This window comes from Sebastes fasciatus, chromosome 20 (assembly GCF_043250625.1).
Source record: "Sebastes fasciatus isolate fSebFas1 chromosome 20, fSebFas1.pri, whole genome shotgun sequence".
NCBI lineage: Eukaryota > Metazoa > Chordata > Actinopteri > Perciformes > Sebastidae > Sebastes > Sebastes fasciatus.
The window spans coordinates 572,501-587,500 of NC_133814.1; the positions used below are offsets into that span (position 1 = coordinate 572,501).

General features: G+C 41.1%; 1 protein-coding gene across 10 annotated transcripts in view; it reads left to right on the forward strand.

Moving 5' to 3' along the window:
* The window catches only part of rbfox3a (RNA binding fox-1 homolog 3a), a 417,847-nt gene that overhangs the window by 223,270 nt on the left and 179,577 nt on the right, over positions 1-15,000 (forward strand). Inside the window, exon 1 of one of the 10 annotated variants that reach the window (XM_074620476.1) lies at positions 6,414-6,940. The exons of the other annotated variants lie outside the window; for them this stretch is intronic. Coding sequence (XP_074476577.1) covers positions 6,815-6,940 — 126 coding nt within the window. The 5' untranslated portion in view covers positions 6,414-6,814. Of the gene's footprint in view, positions 1-6,413; positions 6,941-15,000 lie in introns of those variants that run through there. 10 annotated transcript variants of the gene reach the window in all.

Consider the following 15,000-nt stretch of genomic DNA (forward strand, 5'->3'; position numbering starts at 1 on the left):
CTGTCTCTGTGGACAGAGCTGACACAGCCTGTCTTCTCTAGGCAGCCAGGTCTGCCTGTGTCGGCCAGTCTCTATGGCCAGGCTGTGATCACTGAGTCTGTACATAGTCAATGTCTTTCTCTGTTTCTGGTCAGTCACGGTGGTCAGATAGTCTGCCACTGTGTACTGTCTGTTTAGAGCCAAATAGCATTGAAGTTTGTGTTGACTTTTTGTGGTAGATGTCCAGTAGTTGATGCTTTAGCTCTAGTTCGGTTGGTCCAGATAGTGTGAGGGCTATCCTCAGGCCTGGTGCTGTTAGAGGAGGTGAGCCTCAGGACCAGCTGGCTGAGGGGAGTCCTCTCTATGTTCTCCTCTTGGTGATGGAGAGCTTTGTAATGGAGGAGTTGGGCTCACTTGTTTTTAGGTGTTTTTAGAATTTGATGGCTCTTTTTTGTATCCTAATTAAAAGGGGAAATTGACTTAGTTCAGCTCGGCATCCATTGTTGGGGGTGTTCCTGTGGACTCTGAGAATGCTCTTGCTAATCTCAGCATGTAGGGTTTCTCTCTCATTCTACCTCAGCTCATCTTCACTGACTCTCACTCACTGTCCTGTTCGCTGTCTTTGTGGAGACTTTTACTTTCTCATGGTTTGCTGTTGCTCTGAGTCAGTTGGTCTCAAGGTGCACACTCACCTGAACCCCCACACACTGACCTCTCGCCCCATTGCCTCCCCCCACACTAACTTCTTGTTGTTCCCCATGGTATGAAGAACAGCGGATCCATCCATCTGCTGTGAGAATAGAAATGATAAATATTTCAATGTGTTTAGAGTGTTTTTGATGCTGAGGCGTGGCTTTGAAGCCTTTGGAGTTTTCATCAGGCCAGGTAACTCTCAAAGAGAGACTGAATACATAAATAAGAAATACAGGAACAAACGTTTAGCTGCCAAACTTCCTCGAGAGGTGTGACTGTGGTGAGGAAGATCAATAACAGCTGATAATCGACATCAACAACAATAGGTGTCATTTGCATTGGTTAACAAGAAGATGGAGCAACTCTCCGTTTCAGAGGAGACGCTCATCAACATGCTCCTGCCTCTCATATGACATCATGCATTACGAGCAATAGAATGCAGCGGAGGTTACAGTGACTGAGAGGACAGGAAGTCAAGATTATGTTAAAGCTGCCCCAGACCACGTATGTAAAATACATAGTGACTCTTTGTTGTGTAATCTACTGTGTTGCAGGTTTTTCTGTCTATATTGCAGTCTGAAGCGAGATCAGCCCAGTTTGAGATCAGCCCGGTTCTCACCCAAGCCTTTCTTTAGAGCAATGATACCATCTCCCCTAACCTGTACTGTTTTATACACAGCTCAGCCATACTGTATTGACTGTAGTTGCCATGCACAGACAGACAGGATTATCTGTAGTTTAGAAAGGACACATGCTCTGCTTGTTGTGTGACACCCCCCTCTCTCTCCTATATGAAGTTGTTGATGAAAATTGATTATTGATAACTATTCCCCATCCAGGACCGTTTTTATTTCAATAAGTGACAGTTTGAGATGTGACTGCTCTAGTAGAAACAGATATTTTTTTTTGGAAAAATTCTTTTTATTCCTTTTTTTTCCCAAACATAGCATAACAAACATAACAAAACATAACACCGGTGCCATAATACAAAAAAAAGATATCTTGCATTTAAGATTGAATATGTACATACATACACACATGCACATCGCTTCCCACTCCCACACAGAGACAGGTCCAGCCTTCTTTCCACCCCTAAAGGTAAAGTTATAGAAAAAATAACATAAAAATCATTTTTAAAATACTTTAATTAGTTAGTTAGAATTAAAAGTAATAAGCACTACAATAATATAATTCATGATAGTAAGACAGAAACCTTAAATAGATAAATGAATGAATGAATGAATTAATTAATTAAATGTAGAAAAAAAAAAAGAAAAAAAGAAAACAGCACATAGAAAATAATAATTAAGTAAACTCATAGAAAGGTTAGGTTAAGAAGATTCTATATAAGTGATCCATGGATCCCATATCCTATAGAAAAGCTGTGGGCTACCTCTTATAGCATAGGTTATTTTTTCCGAGGGAGGCACATGAATTGACCTCATTAATCCACTGAGTAATGTCAGGGGGACCCTCATGATAAACACATCTTTTAGTACTGGGTTGAGCTGGATGTCTGACAAAGTCTTTGGAAAATCAAACTGTTTGACTAGAGAGGGACAGTCAGACCTCGTTGGGATTCAAAGTGATCCTGGAAGAGTTGGTTGAATTGTGAATTGATGTCAGGAGTAGGTTTAGGTAACAGTTCTAGTTATAGTTCCATAGCCGTTGGGTGAATTGAAATGCATGTGCCATACCTCAATTCAAAATGGCATCACTTTTCATTTCACTGTTACCTTAAAGAACTCATATTATGCTCATGTTCAGGTTCATACTTGTATTTTGTGTTTCTACTAGAACATGTTTACAGGCTGCAATGTTCCAAAACCCCTTTATTTTCCACATACTGTCTGCCTGAATATGCCTGTATTTACCCTCTGTCTGAAACGCTCCGTTTTAGCGCATTTTGACGGAATTGTAACGGATTTGAAACAGAATTGCATTGCTAGGCAACAGCTTGGGTCCATGTGTACTTCCTGTCAGCTGATGACATTCACATACACTGCAACCAGGAATAAACTGGGACACATTTAGAATGTTTACGTTTAAAATTATGTCAAGGGTCTAAATATTGTATATTTGTGACATCACAAATGGACAGAAATCCTGACAGCTTGTTTCAAATGCAGAGCTTCTGAATACGGGATGTGTGTATTTCCCTGTGGATTGAGTGTTTCGATACTTTCAAAGTATTTATATAGAACCTAAGCCTGTTTTATAATTAAAAAAAACATGACAATCTCCCTTTTTTATAATATGGGATCTTTAAGTGAGAAAACATTTTAATATGCTCATGGAGGTAAATCGGAATGTATTTTATCGTATTATAATCTCATTAAAAGTCCGTTTTAGATGTAATGTATGGAGTCAGATCAGTCTCAATATTAATGAATGCACACAGAAGGATTCACAAATGTATTTTATGATTTATAGATAAATGAATCTCTCTAAACATATACTTTAATGCACAAAAACTAGTTGTCGTTGTATATAAATACAAAAAAAAAAACATAAAATAAAATAAAATAATACTGTTCACAAATATATTTCGGATGCACACACACAAATATGTATTGTTTTAAAGTGTAATAGAAATACACAAATATATGTATTTAAAAGTGTTTGCAATTTTCATCAAAAACACATTTAGATGCTGTTTCATTTATATACAAACTGTTGAACCTGCATTTACAAACTGCTTGTCAAGCAGCTTATCTAGCAAGTTAGCCACTTGACAGCTTAACTTAGCTAATGTCAAATAGCAACACGCTCCCCTTATGTCTCTCCTTAAACATCGTGGAAACCCTTCAGTCCAGTTGTTGTGTCCCTTTGATTATTTTGGGGATCTTTACAGATGTATCTGCACACGTTTCATAGTTTCAACTGTTAGCTGGTGCACAAATCAAATGTGTGAACCACTTCACCAAAGCTAGCTGTCCTCTCTATACATCCATGGAGCTACTATTATCCGTGTTCACCCTGTGCATGCTGTAAATCATACCCTTGTGGGAACACGCTCATGATAAGGAGGGAGACATCTGATTGGCTACAGATAACTCTTTTGAAAAAAATGCATTTGTGGATCGGTGCACGTCAGAGGAGTCTCATAAACCCACACAAACACAGTGAAGTTCACACATTACAGCAGTTTTTAGATGCAGGTCCACAGTTTGTATATAAATGAAACAATATCTAAATGTGTTTTTGATGAAATTTGCAACTACTTTTACATACATATTGGTGTATTTCTATTACATTTATTTAAAACATATTTGTGTGTGCATCAGAAATATATTTGTGAACCTTATTTTTTTATGTGGATTTTTTATTTTACATTTATATACAACGATAACTATTTTTTTGTGCACTGAAATATATTTTTGTGGAGAGAGTCATTTATATATAAATCACAAAATATATTTGTGAATCCCTCTATGTGCATTCATTAATCTTGAGACTGATCTGACTCCATAATAATGTAGAAGTCAATATATTTTGCAGTAGATTTTTGATATAAAAAACAATATACATAATATACACATGAGCACACACACAGGAGATTCAAAACATCGGCTAATATCTTTAGATGATAATGAAACGTTACAGCTAGATTGGAGATTGGATTGTTCAATCAGCCTGTGTGTGTGTCTCTGTGTGTGTGTGTGTGTGTGTGTGTGTGTGTGTGTGTGTGTGTGTGTGTGTAGCTACATTGTTGGATAATTGTAATCATGAATTAAATGAAGAAAGATGAAACAATATGTACCAGTGCTGTCACACGCACACACACACACGCACACACACACACACACACACACACACACACACACACACACACACACACATCCCTTCACGATATAGGAGCTGCTCTTTGGGTTGGACAGCCTTTACCTCCTCGGTTTAATCAGAAATGTTTTTTGAGAGCGATATTAAATCATTCTTTCCGTTCCCATATACTGTGTGCTTGTTCCTGTTGTATCTTCAGATAAACTCCCTGAATCACTGAATCCTCACAATAATGTCAGAAATTTTTAAAATCAGAGGCAATGTTGACTGATGTGAAACAAGACGGGCTAAATAGATGAAGTGAATGTGTGCAGGTAGATGGGTTTCTATGTACACGTACGTCTGTTCAAATAGGTTTGAATGTGTGCATTTATATGTCCTTTATTTGCTGATATAGTCATATGAATACTAACTGCATGGACACATTTCCACCCCATTTTATTTTTCTGTTCTATTTTAATTTTTTTTTTTACTTTTGTAATTTCTTCTCTTTGTTATTTCACCATTTTTGCCAACTGCTTTGAGTTGATACATTTAGGTTTATGAACCCAGTAATGACATATTTAATGTTCAAATCCACTGATATCTGCAAATGTCTCATTACCACGAATGATAGAATAAAGCAGGTGTGTGTGTGTGTGTGTGTGTGTGTGTGTGTGTGTGTGTGTGTGTGTGTGAGAGAGAGAGAGAGAGAGAGAGCGAGAGAGAGAGGAAGGACGGATAACACAAGTTAGATGGAGTGGTGGAACGAACGATCAGCTGTGTACATTAAACATTTTACCCTCCATCCCTCTGTTTCCTCCTCCATCCCTCTGTTTCCTCCTCCATCCCTTTCCTCTCAGTGGAGGAGGTGTATAAACCCATCTTCCCTCCACCAGCATCAGATTAAACTAAATCATTTAGTCAGTGTTGTACTACATCAAACAACAAATAGAACGCCAAAATAGAAATAAGCTGCTGCTAGCCTTCCCCCTCAGAAGGAGAAAAAGGAAGGGAGGAAGGGAGTGGGGGATGTATATTTTACTGTATCTCATTATTCAGCCATTAGCTCTGTTCTTTCTGGGGAAATGCTATGCTTAAAGAAAATATCCTCCCTACAGCTGAGCTATAAATTAAATTAAGCCGTTGCATCAGCTCTGTGATTTCTGTAAAGGCGTTAAACACACGCTGTAATTGTTTCCGTCCTTAATTGTTTCTTAAATAAAATGAAATCAATTCCGGGGGGGGGGGGATTCCACCATGCAATAATGCCTACTTTTCATCCCAACCATTAGAGAGTAAGATGTATGCGGGGCAGAAGCAAACAAAAGAATGTTGGGATGAATAAAGCCGTACAGCAGCCGGCTGTGATGATTTCTCATAACATGGGGATCATGCAGATCCATGAGACGGAGTAACACACAGTTAAACTCATTTACTAATGTATTGAGGAGGACATCAATGGAGTGTTTTGGTTTTGATTTGATTTTTGCATAAACATGTGTGTATATGAGAAGCTGTGAGAAGAGCAGGTTTGTGATTTATTTTAGTTCTCTGCTTGGCAGAACGGCAGCACAACGACGGCTGGTACTATTAGGAGTTGGCTATCAGTCTGTTAGTGTGTGGAAAGGGTTAACGCCATGGATCAGCTGCTCTCATACTGTTCTGTGTGTGTGTGTGTGTGTGTGTGTGTGTGTTTCTCTCTCATGCTTGCCCATTTGATGTTAGAATACCCCAGAGACTTCCCTCCTCCTCCTCCTCCTCTTCCTCTTCCTCCTCCCTCTCTCAGCCACTCCTCTCCCCTCTAATCCCTCCCTCCCAGCCCATCTTCTTTTCTCCAATCACTCCCTCTCTTCCCTTAAGGACCTCCCAAGCCTCCTTTGTCCCGCCTCCTACCTCCGCCTCCCCCTTCTACACTCCTTTCTTTGCCCCTCCTCCCTCCTCCATCCCTCCTTCTCCCATTCGCGTGCCGTGGCTTCTCCACCTCTTTCTCAAAGTAAACAGAGGAGAGGAGGACAGAAGCAGAAGCATCACTTTGCCTGTCTGCACACATTAGATTCCTACACACACTCTTGCACACGCACACACACACACACACACGATTCGTCCGTGCGTCAGCTGCTCAGAGTGTGTGTTGACAGCTGCAGTGGTAGCGTGTGCATGTGTGTGTCTGTGCAGGCATCGCTCTTCTGCATCCACTGAAGTAGTAACTCTCTGACTGCTCGTCGCTGCCGCTGACAGAAGTCAAGAGTCGAGAAGGGAAGGGACGAGAAGTAAAGACAGACAGACAGAGGCAGAGAGAGAGACAGGGAGAGAGAGAGAGAGAGAGAGAGAGAGAGAGGTCCAGAGAGGTTGAGAGGTGAGAGGATAGACAGTCTCTATGAGTAAGGTGTCCCGTCTCCACATGCTGTGCTCTATGGCGAACTCCGGCTGTGTGCTACTGTCCGGGTCCGGGATGTTACCCCACTCTCTGCAATGCCCCCCCGCCTTCCTCTATCTGCCCCAGGTAAGAAAGCACCCATCACACCACTCATCAGCACCCATCACACCACCCATCAGCACCCACACCCCCTCTGAGCTCACAGCTCTTCACATGATCCTTTCCGTCCCTCCATCCCTTTTTGTTTGTCTTTTCTTCCTGGGACGCCTGCTTCTTCCACTCTGCTTCTACGTTGTGTTCTTCGTTCTCTGATTCTCCATCAAAGTGTCCCACAACAAGCCTACGTCCCCAACATGTCTCCTGTTTTTCTCCCCTCTTTAAGAACACATCATTCATATTTGTAAAAACTTCCATCAGCGGTGTCTGCATCTTCATCACACTTCTCTACGGAACTTGCTGCTGCTGGTAAACACTCAACTTCTTTTCATCATGTGCTTCTCCTCATCCCACGCTCACACTCTCAGTGGTGGTGAATGGATGAACACATGGAGCAACCCTCCCCACCCCCAGTGTGTGTGTGTGTGTGTGTGTGTGTGTGTGTGTGTGTGTGTGTGTGTTCAGTGGGCAGCAGAACAGGGACAGATGTCGGCTCAGAACTGAATTAGACAATAGAACCAAATGACTACTTGGAGTGGCTGCCTGCCTGTCATTCAGATGGCTGTGTGTGTCTCTATTCATTCTGCCTGGTGTTTTTCACTTATCACTGTTTGTTTACTGTAAAAGTACTCAGCTGACACCGCACCGGTCAATTGCTGTGTTACGCGCCAGCACATTTAACCGTGCCTCTGTGGGTGTGTGTTTGTGCCTGGTTTTACTACTGGCAGCATGTGCGGTGGCAGGCGGTACCTTTTCCTCCAGACAGTTTGTTATTGCGGCCGTATAAAATATGATAAGACTGGGGAGAGCTGCCATATAAAATATTAGCGGGCAGCAGTGAGCTAACCTGCCACGTCCAGACTCCAAATAGCCGCCACACATCACCTTTACAGGGCGGCCCAGACCACCCGCCTGCTGGCAACACACACACACACACACACACACACATAGGTACAAGCACACATGCAGACCAACTCACACACACAGAGCATGCACCAGCTGGGATCCACAAACACACACACACACGCTCCATGCAGCAACACAAACACCACGAGTCCTCAGGGAAGTAATCTGTTAGTCGCTTGTAGTGTGTGTTTGTGTGTGTGTGTGTGTGTGTGTGTTCATCTATTCGCTTTCATTGCTTATGACACACATGGGAAGAGCCCATCACATAACACAAAGTTGCACTATTTTGCTTCTTAATTTAAATAGATTTTGTATAAGTATAGAATAAAGAAAGTGTTGTTAAAAGAAGAGAAATAATCTTTGCCCATGTGTCTCCTCGTGTTCCAGCAGTGGGGGGGGGGGGGGGGGGTAGTGGAGGCTTTGAGATGTAAATTTCTGTATTGCTGAAAGCTTGTCTTAACACTGCGGATTTTCGTCTGAAGCCCGGCAGTAACGGTGGACTTTACACTGCACAGGCAGGGTTTAGTTTGTGTCTTTAATGAAGCAGTGAAAGGTTTCCATCTCAACGTGTTGTCGTGTTTTTCTCACAACTTGATTGAATCTGGAGTTCATTTCCAGCATGTTTCTGTTGCATCGTACAGTAAAACCCTTCAAAACTCCACTGCTACAGTTATGCAGCTTTCTACAGCAGAGCCAGGCACGTGGGGCTGAGAAGAGGAAGGCAGTATTATGGGGGGAATGAACTCTTGAGTGTTTCATGTTTTTTGTTGTTAGGTTTTCTGATGTCTCATATTTGTGGTGAGTGATGTGCAGACTATTGCTGATAGAGATTCATTATTCGTCCAACATTCACTGTATCCTCGCAAATATTGGAGATTCTGGAAGTTTAGCAATAAGCTTTTTACTATAATTCTATATCTGATATTTATGTAGTAAAATGGTGGTGGTGGTATGGAGCAGCAGGCTTCCACCCAGCAGTCCATACCGAGCCCCGTCCTGCCGTAAGGACCTGCTAAAGAAATCATTATAGTCTAGAGAATAAATCATGAATTGAATTTGTGATTTATTATATTTATTTATTGTAATTTATTGTGTGTGTGTTTATAGTTTAAAGTTTTCTTTTAGACCGTTAGAGTGGCGATGGAGACAGGAAACAAGAGGGACAAATCTATGACATGTAACACCGGTCGGTCCTCAGCCGGCATCAAACCGCCGCTCATATGGTGTGTTCTTAACAGCCCGTGATGTTGGGGGCACGACTTCTGACTAAGTGGTGTGTGCATTGCTTTTGACTGTGACACTGTGTTTAAACCCACAGTAGGATCCCACTATTCATCTACCTTAAACAGAACCCCCCCCCACACACACACACAGACACACACACACACACACACACACACACACACACACACACACACACACACACACACACACACACACACACATACAAATACATTCATCTCGTCCATCCCTGTGTATTGGATTTCCATTCTCTCTCTCTTCTTCCATCCTCCCCTTTGTCTGTCTTTCCGATTTTTTATCCAAGGCGTTGCCTTGAAAAAAAAAAAGCCAGCGTCTTCTCCAGTCGATACCATGTTCTAAATGTGCTGGTGCAAGCTCCTCTGCTGTCCCTGTGGAGGGAGGAGGGAGGAATCTTTACCAAGGCTCACCTCATAGTTAAACACTTCCTGTCTACTGGTTGGAATACACCAAGGAATGTGAGAACCCCCCCCTCCACTGCTCACTTCATTCTTTTTCTCTCGTGTCCCACTCGTCTTTATTCTCAGTGCTTTCTGTTTGCTGTCTCTTTGTACAGTGTGTGTTTGTTTCTCTGTCTCATGTGGATATTATGTCTTTCATAGAATAATAGTGTGTACTCTTTTGTTACAGCTTTGTTAGTACACACAGTTGAAACCATTGAACCGTATTCAAACCCACATTTACCGTAGTAACGGTTCATATCATATATGTACATATTTGTTATCTCTCAGTTATTGCAGAGCCATAATTTCACATTAACAGTAAATGTATTTCTACTAATACCTTTTATGTAATCAAATATCAATATGCAGTTTGAGCACCGTGGCATCTACTGTACAGAGAAAAGAGAAAATAAAACAAGGTGAAAAGAGTGAGAGAAGATGACGTGAAAGATAAAGGAATTAAATATTAATAAACTGTGTGCATGCCTGCTGGGTTTGTATTTGCGTGTGCACATTTGTGTGAGAGAATAAACTCACCTACAGGCAGCGTTCTCATCCCAACTCCTCACATACTGACGCTCCTTCAGACCCCTCATATCATCAACATCCTGTACTGCAGCAGTTTTGCCGCTTTTATCAGCTTTTAGATGAGGGCACTCACCTGTACACAAGCTCTACGCACACACACACACACACACACACACACACACACACACAGAGGTTGCTCTTGCACTACTGTACATTTGTTGTATGCACTTTGTAATGTGTTTGAACCAGCAGCTTCTCTGCTGATCCTCTTCAAGACAGAAATGAAGCTATTGAGTTGAGCAACAGCCGAGGGTTACATGTACAGCAGAGGAGGAGAGAAACAACATGTTGTCATGGAGACAGCAACAACAACAAAAACACAAGGCTACTACTTCAGAGAAACGGCATATGTCGGCCAAATGAGCACAAAGTAATATCCACAAATATATATAATTTTATTACATGAAAATAATAATACAAATGTATTGCTTTTTGTTTTGTTTACTTTTGTCTCAAAGTGAGTTCATTAATTTTAATAATATTATAGATAATGTTCAAGGTCTGTTCATTAATGAAACATTTTTTGTTACACTTGTAAAAGGCACAAGGACCAATGACATTACAATACGTTATTATATATGTTTATAAATAAACAGTATTCACGTTTTTTTTTTATTTGGCTGAAGAGATCCAGACTTTGCTCTCCTGGTTTTTACCCCTATTGTTCTAAATGTAGCTGTTTATTTTATTGCTGTGCAATAAGTAAATATAACAAACCTCCAAACCCGTTATGATAATCTTGCAAAATGAATTATTTGTTTCCAACCTGTCTGATCGTCTGACTTTGTTGACCTGTCAGACTTAATTGTAGTGATGTCTCCCTGTTCACATGTCTCAGCACGGCCTCTACAACACAATAGAACCTATAGAAATAAAAGCCCATCAGTAATGTACCAGAGTTGTCCTTGAACGCCTTAGTCACCAATCAGTTTAGAGGAAATATTCATTACACAAATCTCCTAAAAATTACAGACATATAATACTTATTTGCATTTTGAAAGATTCGTAATGGCTCTGCGATCAAGTTTTTTTTTTTTTTTTATGAAAATATGAAAAATGATTTACTGGCCATCAGTAAAGTCTGCAGCATGTTCATACTGACCATATCTGCAAAACACTGCAAACATTTCACTTTTCTTTCATGAAATAAAACATAATATGAATTAAAGCTGCAAGCAGCGATGATCGCCACGGCGCCGCCTTTAGACAAAATCGTACAATCTTCACGAGGAAGCATCATCGAGGCCTTATCTCTAGGAGGCGTTCGTTAAAGTACAGAACCCGGAAATATTAAATATATGAAAAACAATCACACAAAATTCAAAATGGACGACTTCCTGTTTGCTTTAGAGCATGGTCCCAAGAGACTTTTTCTTAAGTATACATATGATACATGCCCTTACCAAATGCGTACGCATGGGTCAGAGTTTCCGTACAGGTGCACACATTCAACTGGTATAAAAGCACCGCCCACTGACCAATCAGAGCTCGGTGCATTACAGTTTCAGTTAAGATTCCTTGACACCGACATTAACAGTTCATGTTAACACAAACCAACGACAGCAGTAAACAGGTCACAGACTCATGAACACGTTTCTCTTCGGAGTGCAGTACAGTAGACTTGTCCTTTGTGTGTGATTGGTCAGATGCTGTAAACCCCGCCCCTTTCATCTGGAAGGGGCATCCAGACAGAGAAACCCTGAGTTGATAACCAGCGTCATAGGAACGCTTAGCGTGATCTTGTTTGTTAGGGTTAGTGAAGCCAGATAACGAGGAGATACCCTGGGTATGTTGAACTCACTTCCTAGTACAGGCCCCTGGTCGGTGCTCGGGCCCCAATAAAACATGGTTGTTATTGATCACTTTTTTTATGGAGCGACAAATTAGGCCTTTTTCACGGAAGACATTTTGACTTGTCACAGTAGGAAAAGCACGTTAAGGTGTAATTAATGAAATTAATGATGGCTAAATTCCATTTAGCTGCTTTGATTTCAGGTTCCTGCTAGCGTGCATGCTGGCTCACTGAAACACTTGAATAGAACGGAGCCATCGTTGTGTCATTATTTAGTCTAAATGTGTGCTGTGAGAAAGGCCTGTTCTACAGAGGGAGGAGGTCGGAGTGGACGGACGGGTCATTTCCTGATTCTTACCAACAGTAAATATCGGTTTCTTTCAACGACGACTTCAACAATGATCATTCCCTAATCTTAACCAAGTGGATGTGTACGTAAGTGGGTGTGACCATGACGACGAGGGTCCCCCACTAAGTTCTTATTTTAACCCAAACCCGATTTTCCCTCATCTTGCTGGTTTTGTGCCTAAACCTAACCAGTCCTTCAGGCCTTTACACACCAGGGGTGTTTTTCATTTCATCAATACTTTCACGCAGAACACAAAGAAACTCAGAAAAAAAAGTAGGGAAATTTATGTTTGGTCGATTATTTCTCTGTTGTTACAATGTGAAATGGCTGTATTACATTGTATTTGTGGGTAGCGCCCAAGAAAAAGTTGCCAAAATGCTGTGTCAATTGTAAACAGTGTATTCCCCTGTTGGTATTGACTCTTGTTTTGAGTTGTTTGGTGGATTGGATGATTGAACTCTCTATCAGTAACAAGGAACAAACAAGACATCTTTTTTTGGGGCGCTACCCACATGATCAGCTGTGCTGCTCATCCCACAAATACATGATCCTTACAAGTTGGACATCATTGTGAAGGTAAATAAACAGGCTTTCCAACCATGTAAAATACAATGACCATTAGCATTGTAACAACAGAGAAATATTCCACCAAACACAAATTTCCAAACTTTTTTTTCTGAGTTTATTATGTAGCAAAAAAGCGAACAGGTTGTTCAGGAACAAGGTTCATTTTTCAGAGCTTCCGCGCCACAAATAAAGGCATCGACCAATCAGAATCGGGTTGAGTTGTGTCTATATTTATGAAAGAACAATACTGAGTATCCATTTTCCGAACTTAGACGGCACACTTTATTACTCCTTTCAAACATTTGTAAAAGTGTATGTGGTTATGAGGGGAGAGAGGGGACAACATCCCACCGCTGAGCCTAATGTCCAAACTAACAGCCTGGGTATCAAATTATCATTTCTAAATGTCCAATCAGCTTCCTCTGAGTAGCCTCAGTAGAATTACACAGAACGACAGGCAATAAACAAGAAGAGCTGTGGACACCACGGAGGGGGACAGCAATATTTAGACACATAATTCAGATATATAATAAATATAGAATTAAATAACCTGTCACTTCTTGTAGAGTCAACAATAGAATGAAACTTCACCAAAGCAGAGATGTATTTATTATAGACTATAGACAATGTCCCACTATAACTAGTCCACTCAGTTCTCTGTGTCCCACTATAACCAGTCCACTCAGTCTCTGTGTCCCACTATAACCAGTCCACTCAGCCTCTCTGTCCCACTCTAACCAGCCCACTCAGCCTCTCTGTCCCACTATACATGTAACCAGTCCACTCAGCCTCTCTGTCCCACTCTAACCAGTCCACTCAGTCTCTCTGTCCTACTATACATGTAACCAGTCCACTCAGCCTCTCTGTCCCACTCTGACCAGTCCACTCAGTCTCTCTGTCCCACTATAACCAGTCAACTCAGTCTGTCTGTCCCACTATAACCAGTCCACTCAGCCTGTCTGTCCAGGAACTGTACAGTATTACTTGGTTAGGGTTCAGGCAACAGAACTACCTGTTTAGGTTTAGGAAAAGATTGTAGTTTGGATTAAAATAAGTATGCCTGTTACGTAACTTCTGTGTGTGGCGTTACGGTAAAATAAAGTGGTGGACACACTGCCCGCTTGAGGCTCGCGTGAGTCTCGCGTGGCGTGTTGTTTTTTATTTCGGCGTCCATGTTAACAGGTTAGAGTGGACACACTGCCCGCATGAGACGCGCGTCTATTTTATAGAATAGAAGGGTCGCCTATTTTACACACGAGCCCCTCGCGTCTCAGCTGCGTGTCCCAGCAGCAACAGACAGTGGAGGTAATCTATTGACAGTATATGGACATCATATCAGCTACATAATACAGTTTACATGTCTAGACATCTGTAGAATATGTCCCAGACAGTGAAAGGGATCTAGTGACTGTATATTAACATCATACCAGCAAGACTTTACTGTAGTTTACATGTCTGGACATCTGTAGAATATGTCACAGACAGTGAAGGTGATCTATTGACTGTATATGAACATCATACCAGCAAGATTACTACAGTTTCCATGTCTAGACATCTGTAGAATATGTCACAGACAGTGAAAGTGATCTAGTGACTGTATATTAACTTCATACCAGCAAGACTTTACTACAGTTTCGAGGTTTATCTGTAGAATATGTTACGGAGATGAAAAAAAAGTAAAGTTAAGTAAACTTGTTTTTAAATCAACACTTCCTACTTTCATTTCAAAATAAAAGCCCTCAGGCATTTTTTCTATAGTCAGAATCCCTTCATTTGTTAACACAAGGCTTTTATTCTGAAATATGAGCAGTCAGTGCTGTGGAAACACGCAGTCACTTTGGGATCTGAAAAAATTGATAACGTTTGGGGTTTAAATCAACACTTCCTGCTTTCATTTCGAAATATTATATAATATAATATATAATATTATCGAAACATATAAATGTTTTCACACAACAGTGGGTCTGTGTTTTTTTGACCCATCCATCCAACCTGACCGCTCTTTAAACTACGGCAGTGTCTCTGAGCATCTGATAATGACGCAGACGGGTTAACATGGAGTCAGATGAAAGCCCGGTGCGTCTCTTACAGACAGAGTTAAAGGGTCTCGGTGTCAGACACCAAG